The sequence below is a fragment of the Convolutriloba macropyga genome, chromosome 10, assembly GCF_964194025.1.
Source record: "Convolutriloba macropyga chromosome 10, txConMacr16.3, whole genome shotgun sequence".
NCBI classification, from domain to species: domain Eukaryota; kingdom Metazoa; phylum Xenacoelomorpha; order Acoela; family Convolutidae; genus Convolutriloba; species Convolutriloba macropyga.
Window position 1 is genome coordinate 17,231,508 of NC_134477.1, and position 17,233 is coordinate 17,248,740.

The following is a 17,233-nucleotide window of genomic DNA, read 5'->3' on the forward strand; positions in this document are numbered from 1 at the left end:
TTTTTTTTAAAAAAAAGGTAATTTAAGAAATGCCCCTCCCCAAAACTGGGTGAATATTGGCTGGTCCGGGCCCTCCCAGCACTACGTCTACATAAAGCATTTCGTATTGGTTAAATCTATCAATAAAATGATTATATAATCATCAGCTGAGGAAGAAAAACAAATGACAGACAACATTAGAATTTGTGTTCAAAATCCCATTGGATGCGCATCACTTTGTACATCAGCCTAGTAAACTCCCACTATTTATCGGAACTAATGAAACGAAACACGATTGTTTCAAGGTCTCAATATAATTACAATTTACTTGCTCCCAAATTTGGCTCTTATTTTGGAATCGACGTTTTTTTCTCGCTTGAGTCGCTGTTGAGTGGAAAAGGCTTTCTTCTGTGGTGAATCTTACTATCTGAAGTTTTCATGCAAAAACTCCAAAGTTATTTTTTAATTTTCCTGTACTGTTGATTTTAAATGGTGCTTAAACCAATAATAATAATGTTAAAGCCGTGAAATGTTTTTGGCACCATGTTTCCAGGATTTTACCATTCCACTTCATATAGCTGTCAGTGCAAACAAGCTTTACGTAAGCATAGCTGAGCGGTTTAATATAGGTTCTCTATATTTTCTCAGATTAGGTTCTCAAGTATGGACGCCCGTTCTCAAGTATGGACGCTTCTGCGCTCCAGAACTAGGAGCGGTTAACCGCTCCCAGGTTCCATACATACTGTACACAGACAGACTATTACTGATCTCTTTTCTGAAGCCGTGCTGAGAGCTATGTAAGCTTTCTTTCAATTTCGTACAGTCACAACATAATGTATTTACATACATGAGACGATACATAGCAAACTTATCGGCCTGTATTGTTCAACCGATGTCCCCGTCTTTGAATATGGGTATTACATCACTAATTTCCCAGAAAGATTGAAAGCATCCTTTATTAAGTGGTGTTTGCTTTACAATGGGGTGGGGGACAATAAATCCCAATCTGGTTGAGTTTCTCGGTACCTTTTCTTCATGAGATTTGTTTTCGTCACCGATTTTTCGTGGCTGCCATTAACGACTATCGGCAAAAAAAAATGAGAGCTGTTTAAACCTTTATTGTTGCAAAATTTAGTTAGCTTTTTATTCAGAATAATGGCTGCTCGTTTGAAAGACATTTTCATTGTTGGGGCTAAACGGACAGGATTTGGCAAGTATGGAGGCACACTAGCAAATTTTTCACCTACACAATTGGCTGTTCACAGCAGTGTAGCAGCTATGAAAAGTGCGAACATTAAACCGGAAAATGTTGATTCAGTTGTTGTCGGTAATGTTATCCATAGTTCCCCGGATGGAATATACTGCGCGCGCCATGTTGGGTTGAAAGCTGGCGTTCCTCTAGAGCGAGAAATGTACTCTATCAATAGGCTTTGTGGATCTGGATTTCAATCAGTCGTGAATGCTTGTCAAAGTATCAGCATTGGAGAGTCACATATAGTCCTTGCTGCTGGCACGGAAAGCATGAGTATGGCGCCCTATTCAATCTGGAATTCAAGATTTGGCATTCCCTTGGGTCAGAGCCCCAAAGTTCAAGACGCACTTTGGAGTGGACTGACTGACACCCATTGTAATTTACCCATGGCTTTAACTGCTGAAAACTTGGCAGAGAAGTACAAGATTTCCAGAGAAGATTGTGACCTGTACGCCTTGCAGTCGCAACAACGTTGGGCAAAAGCTTATGAGAACCAATTGTTCGCTGATGAAATTTGTGAAATGGAATTGAAAAGTAAGAAAGGTCCGAATGTTTTTGCAGCTGATGAATACCCTAGAAAAGATCCAACAATTGAGATGATGAAAAAATTGAAGCCTGTTTTTAAAGAGGGAGGAACTGTAACAGCGGGAACTGCATCTGGTGTCAATGATGGAGCTGGTACAGTTATGGTAGCGAGTGAAGAAGCTTGTAAAAAGTTCAACTTGGAACCATTGGCTAGGATCGTTGGTTATGGAGCTGCTGGTTGTGACCCTTCAATTATGGGCATAGGTCCCGTTCCAGCAATTATGAAAGCGCTCACTGCGACTAGTTTGACTCTTAATGATATGGACTTAGTGGAAGTTAACGAAGCATTTGCAGCCCAGTATTTAGCAGTCGAAAAAGAACTTGGTCTAAACAGAGACAAAACCAATTCATGTGGAGGTGCTATTGCAATCGGACACCCCTTAGCAGCTTCTGGCAGTAGAATTTTAGCTCACTTGGCATACCGAGTTAAAAACGAAAGTGATATCAACCATGTTGTTGGTTCGGCTTGCATTGGGGGTGGGCAAGGTATTGCTGTCATCTTGAGCAAGCCATAAACTTCTACCTACTTATTTTAAAACCAAACCTGATACATTATATTTATATGGAAGTGTTGAATGGAAATTTCATATCACAGAAACTATTTTTTTCGTAGACTTTGTATGTTTACGTGGGTTGGTTTTTTTTTAATTTTCAGTTTATCAATGGTATTTAATGCACCAAAGGGTTCAATGGACAGAAAGACAGTTATTGAGAAGTGTAGGCTGTTGTACGACTTATTGGCGTGTGTTAAATGCGGAATGCCTTGTTCGCGAAACTACCGGAATGGTTTGTGTGAGCATGTTGTTTGCACACATTGTCTCAAGAGTATATATGTTTGGAAACGCATTTGCTGTGGAGTAGCTAGTCAAGGAACAATGGCGACACCTTGCAAAAGAATGTTTACAAAGGATGGACTAATTCCTGAGATATTTTTCAATCAGAAATTTGGAGAAATGCTAAAAGTGATGAAAGCTCACAATGTTACTTTCGAACAGATTTGCAGGCCGAAACCAATATTGGATCCAAAGACGACTGGTCAAAGAAAGCGACACTCAGCTACTGAATCTTCGAGTCAAGAGTTGGAACTTAGAGATATAGATCTAACGGCACTCAGTGAGAGTTCAACCGACGATGAACCCCAAGAAGATTTTGATAGACCATCTCGTATTTCACCTCGGTTCCCAAAAACGGCCAAATCGATTTCTAGACATTCTGTTAAACAACGCGCTGGTTGCTCTACTAAAGAAGCTAAACATGTAGCGCGAAGGTCCACCGGCACACTGCCAAAAGTACCAACAAAACCAAGTTTCGAATCGGTCACAAGCTCTGATCAAACTTCTTCTGGTCTGACTAATGAAAGAAGGGAAATCGAAAGATCTTCATCGAGTGGTGAGCGAGAATCAACGCCCGACAATCGATCACCAGAGTCCAAGAAGAAAGAAGCCGTTTTCAAACAAGGTCTTACTGTTACGTCAATTCTGCCTCGAAAGTCTGCAAGAATTAATGGCAGAGTAAACGTAACAGATGCAAATCCGAGCATAGCAAGATTTTCGCGAAGTGAAGGTGTTAGACTCGAAAAGGGCAAAGTAGATGAGATAGTTGGTACTCCGAGAACTCGGCAGGGGACTCGAGGGGCAGGCTCAAACGGTGCTGTTTCATCGCCTGCAAGTGGGAGTTCAGAAATGCCGGGTTTGACAATTGCGACAGATAATGAGGAATCATCATGTTCGCCGTGAAAGCAGTAACAACGGCTATTCGGACAATTAGTAGCCAATAAATGATGAGATTTCTCCGGGCATACACACGGAGATGACCAGCCAGCTTTAATTGACTGAAAAACTACAACATTCTGGATTTTTTGCTCTCTTTAAACTAATAGTGACATATTTGACTAAATATGGTCATTTAGTTTGGAGCTGCCTATTTTTGTTTATTGCATATTTGGTTGTTTTTATTTGACTTAAAGCTTGAATAAAATAAATCAATTTTAAACTACTTTTGTTGTCAAGAAATTTTGCTATAGGTTTAGCTTGACTAGGAGTATTCTCATTGTTCAAGATTATGAGAAAATGCCATTTCAAGCATTAAGAACCGATTGTCAAATTTTTGTTTGAAGTTTGATCATAATTTGAGAAGGAAAGTTCTAAAAGCTCCCAAAAACGTATTTCAGATTGTTGTTCTTTTAATAATCCTTTGGATACAACTTCATCTTATCTGAAAACTCGAAATCATAGAAACGAATTATACAATGTCTGCTACTGAAGTCCAGAAACAAACCCAGTCCACCGAGGAGGTCAAAACTGCAGCGTGTGAACCAATGGAACAAGAGGGGGTGAAGGTGGGAGTGAAATTATCTGATCAGGAAAAGACTAAGGAAAATGTGGATCCCAATATCGAGTCTGAAATTGGTGCTGGTGACGATATCGAGGTAATAAGTGAAATGAAATCTGATGCGTCGGCTTCTTCTGAAGAGCAAAAAGCGAAGGCTAAAGGAAAATTGTGCAAGTGCTCGAAATGCAATCTGGTCAGCAACATTGTTCTGCTCTTCTACAATGTCAACTGTCAGCATATTCTATGTGTTAAATGTTTGCAGCTCTTAGGACATGTAAGTCAGCTGAAATGTGATACTGTTTTGAAAAATGACGCAAAATGCGATGCTCTTTGGACGAGAAAAAGTACGAAAATTATGGCGTATGTTGATCCCTTGTTTATTAATGCAATTACTGTCGAACTCAAAAGTAACTCGAGCTTGAACGTCGATAAGTCGGACACCAATGTGGAGGTGTGTCTGGACAGTGCTGCATTGAAGATGTTGAGGAGTATCAAGCCCTGTATACCTGGGCTGCCGACTCTGGAAAACCCGATGGCGCCGGTGACTGAGGGGACCAAGAATACTGAGACGGTAAGTGGCCAGGGGTCTGAGAAAAGAGTTAAGCAGTGCTCATATCATGCACTGTCTTGAAAAAGCTGTCTACTGGTGGGGATAGCGCAGAGATGACAGTTTCTCATTTTTCATGCCAGAGATGGTAGTACTTTATACCAGGATACGCTATTTCTTGCTCAGTAATGAAGTTTGAGAAGTGAGAATGAACAGTCACTCTGAGGTACAGCCGGCTGATTGGGCAACTGCCTGATTTATCGTTTTTTTTTGTTTAAGCTGTAAACGGATAATTTTATACATATTTAGCCAAAATTTAGCCAAACTCAGACCTTTTGTGACTCCCTATTTGATCTGAATTATGTACTGAAGGCGTACCTATTGGTGATTTTGAAAAAATCTGAAAAGTGCTATTGATTTTTCAGGGATGAGACATTTTGTGCTTTTCCATAAAAGTGTTAACATCTGTTTTCTTTCAGACGCAACCCGAGGTCGCAACATTGGACTCTCCACCCAGGAAGCGAGCAAAGAAGTCTGACGGAGGACAGAAAGAGGAAACAACCCCAGCTCCCAGGAAGACCACCTCCCGACAAGTAGCACGTGAAGCTGCTTCAGCTACGAAAACTCCCGCAACAAAACCAGCATCTACCACATCAGAATCGGAAGCGAGCAAAGTCGAGAAGGAAACCGAACCTGAAAAGAGCACCTCAGTTGCCAGTCAACCGAACCCGCTCTTGAATCGACCAGCGGCCAGCATCGAAAATAAAGCACAAAGCAAAATCAAACTGAGCGCTGCTAATGATCCCGCAACTTATAAAAAGGTAGTTCATCATGTCTTTTTAATGCCAACTTGAGTAAATTGGTTTGAATCGGCAGTACATCTTAAAAACCGCAGTGCACTTTAAGTGAAGCCGTGTTTGACTTCAAAATATGTTGTCGTAATGATTTGTTGCTCGAGCGTTTTGAGTTGAATTGGAGATAAAATATCGATTGTGTCAAATTTTGTGGACTGAAAGCTTTCGTCAAATCTGTGAAGCTTTTGTTGCTTTAAAAGAGGTGCAGTGTGTGATATGTTGTTGCAGGTGATGAAGAAGAACTTCAAAGGTGAGACTCAATTGCATGCTAGCTGTCAGAAGGGAATGTTGGAGAAGGCGAGAGAGTGGCTCGAGATGGGCTCAGACCCAAATACCTCCGACAACGCAAACCTGCGTCCCATTCATGAACACGGAGTCATCCACGTAAGGAACTAGTGCTCGCATTTAGTATACATAATTACACAAATGATTGGACATTAACTCATGATAATGTATAATGTATGTATTTCTCGGCTATTTTAGTTTGATCTTGTCACGACTATCAATATAGATAGCGTGTCTTTGTTCTCTTGTTAAGTTGTTTTTCTATTACTACATAAACCGCATGATAAAGGTTGATTTCAACACTGAAGTTGACAGCCAATTTAACGGAAGCGCAGTTTCCGGATCAATAGGGCGCAAAACTTTACGTGGTGCAAAATCATGGGAAAGGCCGAACTTCACGACTCAAAGAGCATGTTTCGAGGTTTTTAATTACTGCGATAGCTGATTGGAACTATTATTGAGCGTGCTTATTGTGCGATTAAGCTTCAACTTGTGTTTTTGTTTGTTTTTGGTAAATGAGTTTTGCATAAGGACGTTAGAAGGCCTTGAGGTTCACTGATTTTAAAGAGAGCAAACAACTTTGAATTTGGATATAGCGGCCGCAGCTTTTCTTTTTTAATAGCCGCACAGCGATAGCTGGGGCTATTATTGGCCTTCTCTTGGTTTTTTTACAATTCAAAGAATTTGAATTGTATTGGGGCGCTGTCTTTTTACAATTCAAAGAATTTGAATTGTATTGGGGCGCTGTCTTTTTTTTTTAAGATCTGTTCACACATTTTCATGAATTTTGAAGTCAAATTGGAGTAGTGATTTTGGTCACGCCGAAACAGGAAGTGGAGCGAAAAAGCGAGTGGTTTTGCGGCGTGAATTTTTTCGCTCTAATTTTAAAGTAGAGTGAGAAAACGGTGTTTGAACAAAAATTCGGTTACTCGGTAGTGGTTTTTTGTTCACATGCGGCAATTTCAATCTGATTTTTACTGTTTTTTTCGATTTTTTCGATCGGATTTTTTTCTAAATGGTTTTCCCAATCCATTCACAGCTCATTCTAGGCCTAGATTTTTGTTTGAATTAAATTTTCATTTCTCGCAAGTGGTTTTTTTGTTCACATGCGGAATTTTGACATTGAATTTTTGTTTTTTTTCTTATTTTTTGATCTGATTTTTTAAAATGGTTTTCTCAATTCACTCATAGTTCATTCTAGGTCTAGTTTTTCTGTTTAGTCAATGAAAATTCTTTGAATTGTACGTCAAGACTTGTTCTGCTATGTTTTTTTTTAAGATCTGTTCACACATTTTCATGATTTTTGACGTCATATTGGAGTAGTGATTTTGGTCACGCCGAAACAGGAAATGGAGCGAAAAAGCGAGTGGTTTTGCGGCGTGAAATTTTTTCGCTCTAATTTTAAAGTAGAGTGAGAATACGGTGTTTGAACAAAAATTCGCTTTATCGGTAGTGGTTTTTTGTTCACATGCGGCAATTTCACTTTGATTTTTACTGTTTTTTTCGATTTTTTGGATCGGATTTTTTTCTAAATGGTTTTTTCAATCCATTCATAGTCCGTTCTAGGTCTAGTTTTCTGTTTAGTCAATGAAAATTCTTTGAATTGTACGTCAGGACTTGTCCTGCTATGTTTTTTTATTTCGTCGTCATGATTTTTGTTACGACCATATGACGTCACAGCCACTTTTTGTTCATTCGTTCATGCAATTTCAACTGAATTGCATGTGTGACGTCATTTTTCGCTCTTAGTGGAGCGAGTTCTTTTGTTCATGCGCGTGATTAAAATTTTGGTCACACTTGACTTACCTCACTCTCAAAAATGACTTCCTCACTTTGAAATTGACTTTTATTTACTTTAATTCAAAGAGATAAGGTCAAATGGGTGTGTGTCACTCTAAATGAAGGTTATTTGAGATCAGCTAATAGAGGCAGCAATAACTTTACAGATTTTTAATCAAAATATAACAGATCAGCCTTCAATGAAAAGACAAATTTTTTTGGTCTGTCTTTTTTACTGTTTTTTTAGACTGCCGATCTACGAATCTATTGCGGCTATTTTCTGGCAATCTGCCAGCTATGTTAATATTGTTGGAATTAGTTTATGGAGTCTCCTGTTTAATTGCGCTCGAATGAAGCTCGAAGCAGTTATTGTAAACTTGTATCTCTTTTATGCAAAATTTTTGCTCGACTGTTTTTGCGCTTTTTCTCTAGAACGTTCTTTGATTTGTTTCTTGAGTAACTTTTACCACCCTTTATTTGATTTTTGTTGGTTAGGATGTCAGACTGCCAACCTGAAAGTCCGGGTTTGAACCCCTGTGGGGTCGTTTTTGTACGGGTAAAACATTTCTAAGCTACAGCACCTCTAAATTAAATTGCCCTCGTCTGTGGTTCGAAAGCAATTCATCCGACGTTAGTCGGTTTATATTTTCTCTATTGAATTGAGAGAAAAAATGAGAATAAAAAATGAAAGCAGAAAGTTAGAAAAGAAAGAGAGCAGAAAGCGAGAAGAGAAAATAAGAAGAAAAGAGAGAAAAATAGAATAGAAAGATTAAATAAAGAAAGTTGGAACGAAAGTGAGAAAAGAAAGAACGTCTAGATAAAAAAGAGGAAAAGTGATAACAGAATTTGCAGAAAGAAAGTGCGAGAAATGAGTACAAAAAATTGTGAGGAAAGAAAGTGAGAACAGAAGGACGCGATGGGGGTGCTTACTTCCTCGTCCCTCATGTCGAGCAGATTTTTAATAACAGAATTATCAGGATCCTCGTTAAGAGTGAAAAACGTAATTTGCGCGCCATTGAACTTTACAAGGAATTCAGATGCCCTCTTTACAAGGAATTCACTTGACAGATGCCCTCTTTTTCTTAGAACTCGGGGCAATTTAATCATTTTGCGCTTAATTTTAAGTTTTCGTCGTCAGACTCTACACTTCTCGACTGACTGATGAAGTAACTGAAGGCCATTTCTAACCGTTGAGTAGCAAATAATTTGCTGCTCAAACTTCTGAATTTCAGGTTTAAAGCTTTGCTGCAGTCCAGTTATCGGCAAAGCAGTCATTCAGAAATCTGTCAAATCTGAAAGGGAACCGTTACTTTAAAAAAAATTAGCGTAAAAAATTTTGAGCAGTTCTCAACTAATTTCCACGATTAGGGTGAGGCAATAAAAAACGGAGCAAAATCTGAGACCTTAAGACCAGTTCAGACCTTCCCGCCCTGTTTACTTTTGATCACCGATGGATGTTGCTTACTTAATTGTTGGTTATCTTGGATATGCAAAAGTCAATGCATTAGGAATGACAATATGTAAAAAAAAAATCAGTAATGCATAAACGCAATGTCTAAAGTCAAGGATAAAATCAATGGCTTGATTCAGTGGTTAAACTCCATGGAATGGTTAACTTCAGGTAAAGGTAAACGGCTCAAAGTCACAACACACAAGCGCGCGTACGCGGTCAGTTTAAGAACGGTCGAAAACGAAGCGAACGTTTGAAAACGGGCAAACCTTTGAAAACGAACTGAGTGTCCCAAAACCGAAGAGAGCATTTGAGTACAAAATGGTCATTTGAATGCCTACGTGTTCACGCATACATGCACGCTCATGCACTTACCCATACATACATACATACATACATACATACATAAATATGCACACACGAACCCACACGCACACAAGGGACTCATACAGTCCAGAACCTCCACTGGATGAGAACACCTCCCATTCCGTCCCCGTAGCCCAACTCATTGCGGCTCCGCATCTCAAACCATAGAGCTGAGTTCAAATCCGGTTTTTGTCTGTTATTTTTGGGGAAAATCAAGTTTGAGGGGTTTTAAAACATGTATAGATTGGGAGCTTAAACAGGGTGGTATAGCATTTTCGAGTTACGCTGAGTATCTAGATTGCGAGTGTTTTTACCTGCTTTTTTAAAATCATAAATGAGACTTTGCCCTCTAAATGACTTTCTATCTCCAATATTTGTATCATATAAGGTTGCTCTAAATCTTTTGAAGGTCAATAAAGGACTTATTGGAAAGGCTGTTAATAATAAATCATGAATTAAAAATTTATATAAGCAATTTTGGACTTTCAAATTCCAATACTAATAAGGTGACTAAAGGTTACACTAACTCATTTTCAGGTCAATTAAAGTCTCTTAAATAGGAAAAGCTGTAATGATAAAGCGGGACGAAGATAATAGTGTACGCAATTGCATATTTTTGGAAAATACCTTAAAAGAAGTTTCATTGTGTCCCAATAACACAGCTGTGTATTTGTTGCTATCTATATTCTACGGCACTCAATTCTATATTGCACCTATTTCGACAAACTGCGGGCTATGATTATTGATGTAAACCGTGCTTGAGGGAAGTCTAGTGAACTTAAGGAGACTTAACATTTCTTTGAATTTCATTCACTTCGTCGTTTTTTAAAAATAATAATTGTACTTTTTTTAAAAAAATAAAGACAGCGCATAAGTGAAACAGCATTTTAAGAGAAATAGCCCAGTGGAAGTTTCGCACGTGCCATATTTTTGCATAATGACTTTCTATTTAATGACACGTTCTGTAACGAGTGGATGCATAACGTTACTCGGGGAGAGGAGGGGGATGACAAACGGAAAATTTCTATAGTCTCCAGAATTTTAACACGTATTGCAGAATTGCTTTACTCCCTGAAATTAAGAAAGTTCAGGTTACGTTTCACATCCAGCCTTAAGAGTTTGCTTCAATCAATAACAGACACGAGAGAGGTCTCGCGAATTTTTATGTTCAACGAAGAAACTGAACAGTATTCTAGCCGTGTGATGGTTGTTTGGTTCTTAACCCATTCAAGTTGTTAGTTGTTTCAGAAACCGGAGCTGTGTCAATTGCTGCTTGAGTTTGGAGCTGAGGTGAATGTGGCGGGCGGAGAGGAGAACCTGATGCCTCTCCACATTGCCATCAGCAACAACTGTGTCGAGACTGCCAGACTCCTCATCAAGTATGGAGCTGATCTCAGTGCCACTGGAAAGGTTCGTCTCAACTTTGTTACTTTTAATCTGGTTTGTTTTATCTATTTTTTAAGACGTTATCAGGTCAGTCATTATTATCACTTTAATTTGTAGTTTTAAATCATTTGTTTTCTGCTAACTATACTCGATAATTAAGTGTTTCTTCGTTGATATTATGCTTATGATTTTGTTCTGGATTTTCGTATAATGGTTGTTATTAATAGCCGCCCTCATCTTCTCAGCCGGCTATTATAGCGCTCCTATTTTTTTTTTACTTCGTCGAATAAAAAAATGTTTCGCTTTACCTCATTTTGCCGCCTTTTCAACATTTTGCGTGAAATCTTTTTGACTTCTCTAGGCTAGTTTCTCTCTTTTCTCATTCTGCTAAAAGTGATTTTGAACATCAGTTGCTCAGCAAAGCAATTCAAAATGAACAGTCAGTATAAAAAATTGAAGTCAGAAATAGAAACGGGATAAACCCATAAAGCCCAATTTTAGATGCCCGCTATTTGAACGTCGGTCCTATAAGTATTAGTTACCTCTCTCTAATGCTTATTAATAGCCGCCCTCATCTTCTCAGCCGGCTATTATTGCGCTCGTATTTTTTTTTTTTACTTCGTCAAACTTTTTTTTCGCTTTACCATTTTGCCGCTTTTTCGACATTTTGCGTGAAATCTTTTTGACTTCTCTAGGCTAGTTTCTCTCTTCTCTCATTCTGCTAAAAGTGAATTTGAACATCAGTTGCTAAGCAAAGCAATTCAAAATGAACAGAGTCGGTATAAAAAATTGAAGTCAGAAATAGAAACGGGATAAACCCATAAAGCCCAATTTTAGATGCCCGCTATTTCAAAGTCGTTCCTATAAGTCTTAGTTACCACCTCTAATGCTTATTGGTGTTGATAGTAGCCCCTGTAGCCTCTCTCTAAGAAACAGAAGTATGTTCAACTACGAAATGCCATCAAAATAAATCGGACTTAAAAAATATTTTTGTACAAAAATCTTTTTTTTTTCAATATATTCTATTCGTTCAATCCGAATCATGCTTATTGGAATCAACGGCGGCTATTTTCCGGCAATCTGCCGGGTATGTTTGTTATTGATAGTAGCCCCTGTAGCCTCTCTCTAAGAAACAGAAGTATGTTCAACTACGAAATGCCATCAAAATAAATCGGACTTAAAAAAATGTTTTTGTACGAAAATCTTTTTTTTTCAATATCTTCTGTTATTTCAATCCCAGTCATGCTTATTGGAATCAACGGCGGCTATTTTCCGGCAATCTGCCGGGTATGTTTAGTTGAGTAGTTGAGTTTTTAAGCTACGAAGATTTTATTTTGTACCACAAAATGGTGTGAGGGAACGCATTTAAGACTGTTGTAGTGAGTATACCAAAATGTTTGCATTTTTATATGCAAGAAATTAACCTTTGAAACTAAGGCCCTGAGTGAGTGTTAATTTTAGAGCTTGGCTTACGAAATCATATTCACAAATTGTTTTGTGCTCATTGGTTTAGCTTTGACACCAAATTTTTGGCTGTAACTTTGTCCTGATCTTTCTTAAATATTTTTCGCGAAATGTTTTAATTGATGAAATGTTTTAATTGCCCTCTTCAATAAGAACTGTTAACAGTAAAACTTGCTTTAGAAATGTTTTAACAGAGTTTTTGCTCGATCAGCACAAAAATGTACCCGTTAATAGACAAATAGGAGCCTATTTTTACCTATGAGAACGAACAGCCACAATTTTGAGATTATTATATTAATAACAATACTGATTAACTTATTTTAACATTTTAAAGCATGTAGATATCTAACCTTAGGGTTATATTCTGAGTAATTTACATGTTTGAACAATAAAAAAAAAATAAAGTCTTTATTCTGACCCCGTATTCTGATAATTAAATAAAACAGAACTTTGTTCACAGGATGCACTGGGAAAGGAATTTACAGCTATGTCGCTTGCTGAAAAGATGGGAGCGGAATACGGCTGTACTGACTTGCTCCAAGTTGTCAAGGAAACCAAACGGGAGATCTTCGAGGCTGTCAAGCCCCCGGTTGCTCCGGTTTCTGGTCCTCCCCCCAAACTGGGAAAACCAACTGTGTTCTCCGTGTCGGGATTGAGCGACGAGGAAAAGAATTTGGTTGCAAACTTTGCCGAGAAGTTCCCAGAACGTGTGACTCTGAGTCAGAACTACAATAATGACTGCAACGTGTTGGTGTGTGGGAAGAGTAAGACGAAGGCGAGCAGCTACCCGCCCTCGATCAAAGTACTGGCGGCCATCTTGACAAATGGAAATGTGATTGACATTGCGTGGATGAGAGAATGTCTGAGCAACAGGACCTACCTGGACTACGACAACTATCTCATCGACTCTGTTTGTGGAATTAAGGTAGCAAGTTGTCTAGACATCTTCATTGACTGGGTTCGGGTTGCCCAATTTCATATTGAAATAGATGCCAAATCGTAAATATCATTCAACGCTTTTCAATGAAATGTCGTACAATTTTCTTTCTATTTTCGTTCAGGCTTTTCATTTTTGAACTCTTCATTGGAAATCTTTTCTACTGAGCTATATGAACAAAATAATTGAGACAAAGTAAACCACGGTATGCGTCTGTTGGATTATTCCACACTTTGTCAATATTTAATAGCCGCCCTCATCTTCTCAGCCGGCTATTATTGCGCTCGTATTTTTTTTTACAATTCAAAGAATTTGAATTGTATTGGGGCGCTGTCTTTTTTTTTTTTAAGATCTGTTCACACATTTTCATGATTTTTGAAGTCAAATTGGAGTGGTGATTTTGGTCACGCTGAAACAGGAAATGGAGCGAAAAGCGAGTGGTTTTGCGGCGTGAATTTTTTTCGCTCTAAATTTAAAGTAGAGTGAGAAAACGGTGTTTGAACAAAAATTCGCTTTCTCGCTAGTGGTTTTTTGTTCACATGCGGCAATTGCACTCTGATTTTTACTGTTTTTTCAATTTTTTGGATCGGATTTTTTTCTAAATAGTTTTCCCAATCCATTCACAGCTCATTCTGGACCTAGATTTTTGTTAGAATCAAAATTACATATCTCACTAGTGGTTTTTTGTTCTCCCTAGCAGCATTTTGACATTGATTTTCTGTTTTTTTTTGTTTTTTTTTCATCTGATTTTTTTTAGAAATGGTTTTCCTAATTCACGCATTGTCCATTCTAGGTCTAGTTGTTTGTTGAGTCAATGAAAATTCTTTGAATTGTACGTCAGGACTTGTCCTGCTATGTTTTTTTACTTCGTCAAACTTTTTTTCGCTTTACCATTTTGCCGCTTTTTCGACATTTTGCGTGAAATCTTTTTGACTTCTCTAGGCTAGTTTCTCTCTTCTCTCATTCTGCTAAAAGTGAATTTGAACATCAGTTGCTAAGCAAAGCAATTCAAAATGAACAGAGTCGGTATAAAAAATTGAAGTCAGAAATAGAAACGGGATAAACCCATAAAGCCCAATTTTAGATGCCCGCTATTTGAACGTCGTTCCTATAAGTCTTAGTTACCACCTCTAATGCTTATTGGTGTTGATAGTAGCCCCTGTAGCCTCTCTCTAAGAAACAGAAGTATGTTCAACTACGAAATGCCATCAAAATAAATCGGACTTAAAAAATATTTTTGTACAAAAATCTTTTTTTTTTCAATATATTCTATTCGTTCAATCCCAATCATGCTTATTGGAATCAACGGCGGCTATTTTCCGGCAATCTGCCGGGTATGTTTTGTTTTGTGATTGGAAATTTGTGCCCCCAGTCGTTATCCCCCCCCCCCCCACCCCCCAGAGCTCGTGCCACTGCGTGTTAAATCATTAAAGCACGTGCACCAAGTAAATCAGAAAAGATACCAAATATTCAATTTTGAATGTTTCATTTAAAGGAGGGTGTCCTGCGTGCTCGAGAATCAAACAAGTCCAACCCGAAGAAAATCTTCCACGGTATGAAATTCTTTGTCTCTGAGAAACTATTCACCTTCAAGTATCACGAGATCTGCCTTCTGATCGAAATCGGAGATGGACAGCTCCTGGGAACCTCCCCTGAACCCTCGGCCGGGAAGAAACTCCTGAATGACCCCAAGATCAAGATCGAATTTATGAAAGAAGACTCGATGATTGGCGACATGAGGTTGGGTTACGTAACCGAGGATATTTTTGGTCATATTGAGAAGATTCAAGACGGGTCGTACAAAGTGTCGCCCGATTGGATTGTGAATTGTGTGGCCAGTTATTCGCTGCCTTCCAACGTGTTTCCGCACTGCTCGTCAACAGACACTGCTAACAAGCCAGTCCAGTGGTAAACATTGGGGCCATGCTCTGAATAGATGTTGAAATGACGGGTTTATCTATTCCGACGGAAACGAAAACTTCATTTTGCTATTTTCAATGATTCATTCTAAAAATATTTTGCGTTCTCTCAAACTAACTTATGCAAACTCTTTGCTGCTTCACAAGTTTGACATATTTGTCTTGCATTTCATTGAAGTTTGAACCTGTTATCACTGATTATTTAACACTCCAGATTGTTTTAACTGCTCGTATCTAACTCTTTTTGCTTTTTACTCTGACTTCTCAAAATTAAAATTTTCATTGGAGTTAACCATGAATTGACAGACTGGACTTTGATTTGACGTTTGAATTATTTTCAAATGTTATTTTGCTTTTTGTTATTTGAAAACTTTTACGGTTATACAATTGAAGTTGTTTTGTTTTGATCAACAATGGGGCTTATTTATTGCTAATTACATGTTTTAAGTAACATTGCGATTTTATTTATTACCCGCTTTGAGTTGAATGCGTATTATAATTGAGTGCAATGATGCTACTGTGCAATTTTGAATTGATTTTCAATTTTAAAACTGCTTTTTATTGAAGATGGTCATCTTCACTGCGAGGGTCCTGAAAAAAAATGGACAATAAAATAAGTGAACAACCAAAAATAGGCTGACATCCTAATAAATGAAATAATAATGAAGACTTAACTCGCGTACAATATTAGTAGTCGTACTTAATCAGATGGTAGTTTTTTAATAGTCGCCGTCAGCTTCTAATCGGCTATTATTTAGGCGCTCTTCTTTTTAAGACTCGAAGAGGAGTATTTGTGGGGCGTTTTTTTATCGAAACTTTTTGGGATGTATTTAAAAAAGGATGCAGAAGTCAATCACGCACGTGAAAACTAAGCGTTTAAGTCAATTGAACGAATTGAAGAGCAGGGAGAGAGATTTTCTTTAATATCGCGTTTTTGAGAGATCGAGAAAAGTAGCTGTGAAAAATTTTGCTAAGCGAGAGAAATATTTTGATCACGTTCGACTTCTTTGAAGCACCTTTTCAGTTTATACTTTACTTTTTTGGGTAAAAAGATTTTCCTAAACCATTTTAACCGGTTATTGTACAATTGGGAGTCTTACTGACCATTGCAATCGTAAATGAGTGTTTTTATGCAATCTTGAGCTATTTTTGTGATTTCGCCGTTTTAGACAATTTATTAACGGTTTTTGTACTCTTTCATAATTTCAGTAACTGGTATTACGTAATTGGTTGAAACTAGCTTCTATATTTGGTTTCGTGGCCTTTTGGCATTGCCAATATCAGTTTACGTTTGTTTTAAAAAACATAAATGGGCTTAATTTAGAGATTTTTTTCCTTAACTTAGAGTTGTTGATAGGGTTATGGTTTTTAATTTCAAACAAAGGTTTGTTAGCACTTTTTACAAAAATTAATTAATTTAGTCTGCCGTTTTTGTAACTTCTTTCTTTGTGTTTAGTCTTTCTGTGTGTTTGGGTGTTACGTAAATGCTCAATAAATCAAACAGGAATTGCTTCTTGAGAATTGTTTCTTGCTCCTGTCGGTCTTTTTAAAGCGATTTTTCGCTTGCCCAATTCTTCGTCTGAGGCTTTTGACATTTCGTCCTCAAAAACGGGATAAACAGGTAGCGCCCAGTGGGCATTAAGTGCTCTTAGAGCCTTTCAGCTCACTAGTCTTCAAGTATCCGATTCACAGAATATGTTTTAGAGACATACTTGTGCGAAGGGCGGTTCTTAGAGATTGACCCCCACTTCCCACCCCCCCCCCCCCCCCCACATTAGCCTCCCGGTGCACCACACCCCCTGCTGCGCTCACGTACGCGACTTAAATTAAGCTAAAGCTAGCGTCATTAAACCGTGCCTAGCTATTAAAGAAGCCAATCGCTCGCCGGTTGTTTGAGAGCAATTCGCCCGACGTTAGTCCGTTATGTTTTATGCCAGAGACTCTATCAGACACAATCCTGGAGATGCAACTTATAAAATTTTCCAAGAAATATTTCATAATTTGTGTTTCACTGATAATTTGTTTATTCGGGTTGTTTCAAAATGAATAGTATAATTAAGTTAAAATTTATATCTGTTAGTGCCTGGCTATTGTAAGTT

General features: G+C 38.1%; 2 protein-coding genes across 2 annotated transcripts; both read left to right on the top strand.

Annotated features, from left to right (window-relative positions):
- The first annotated feature begins 935 nt into the window (after nt 1-935).
- On the top strand, nt 936-3,808 carry LOC142348793 (3-ketoacyl-CoA thiolase, mitochondrial-like). The gene has a single exon (XM_075400293.1). The coding sequence runs from the start codon at nt 1,135-1,137 to the stop codon at nt 2,329-2,331; it is 1,197 nt and encodes a 398-aa protein (XP_075256408.1). The 5' UTR covers nt 936-1,134; the 3' UTR covers nt 2,332-3,808.
- A 157-nt stretch (nt 3,809-3,965) lies between these two features.
- Nucleotides 3,966-15,685, top strand: LOC142348794 (uncharacterized). The gene is made up of 6 exons (XM_075400294.1): nt 3,966-4,718; nt 5,174-5,515; nt 5,777-5,932; nt 10,677-10,838; nt 12,739-13,203; nt 14,711-15,685. Exons 1-6 carry the CDS (start codon nt 4,065-4,067, stop codon nt 15,125-15,127), a joined length of 2,196 nt encoding a protein of 731 aa, XP_075256409.1. The 5' UTR covers nt 3,966-4,064; the 3' UTR covers nt 15,128-15,685.
- Nucleotides 15,686-17,233: the final 1,548 nt, after the last annotated feature.

Excerpts from the sequence above, each read along its gene's own strand:
- LOC142348793 (XM_075400293.1), top strand. The coding sequence starts at position 1,135 with ATGGCTGCTCGTTTGAAAGACATTTTCATTGTTGGGGCTAAACGGACA.
- LOC142348794 (XM_075400294.1), top strand. The coding sequence starts at position 4,065 with ATGTCTGCTACTGAAGTCCAGAAACAAACCCAGTCCACCGAGGAGGTC. Across the intron at positions 5,516-5,776 it reads ATCCCGCAACTTATAAAAAG|GTGATGAAGAAGAACTTCAA; the intron begins GTAGTTCATCAT and ends ATGTTGTTGCAG. Across the intron at positions 10,839-12,738 it reads ATCTCAGTGCCACTGGAAAG|GATGCACTGGGAAAGGAATT; the intron begins GTTCGTCTCAAC and ends CTTTGTTCACAG.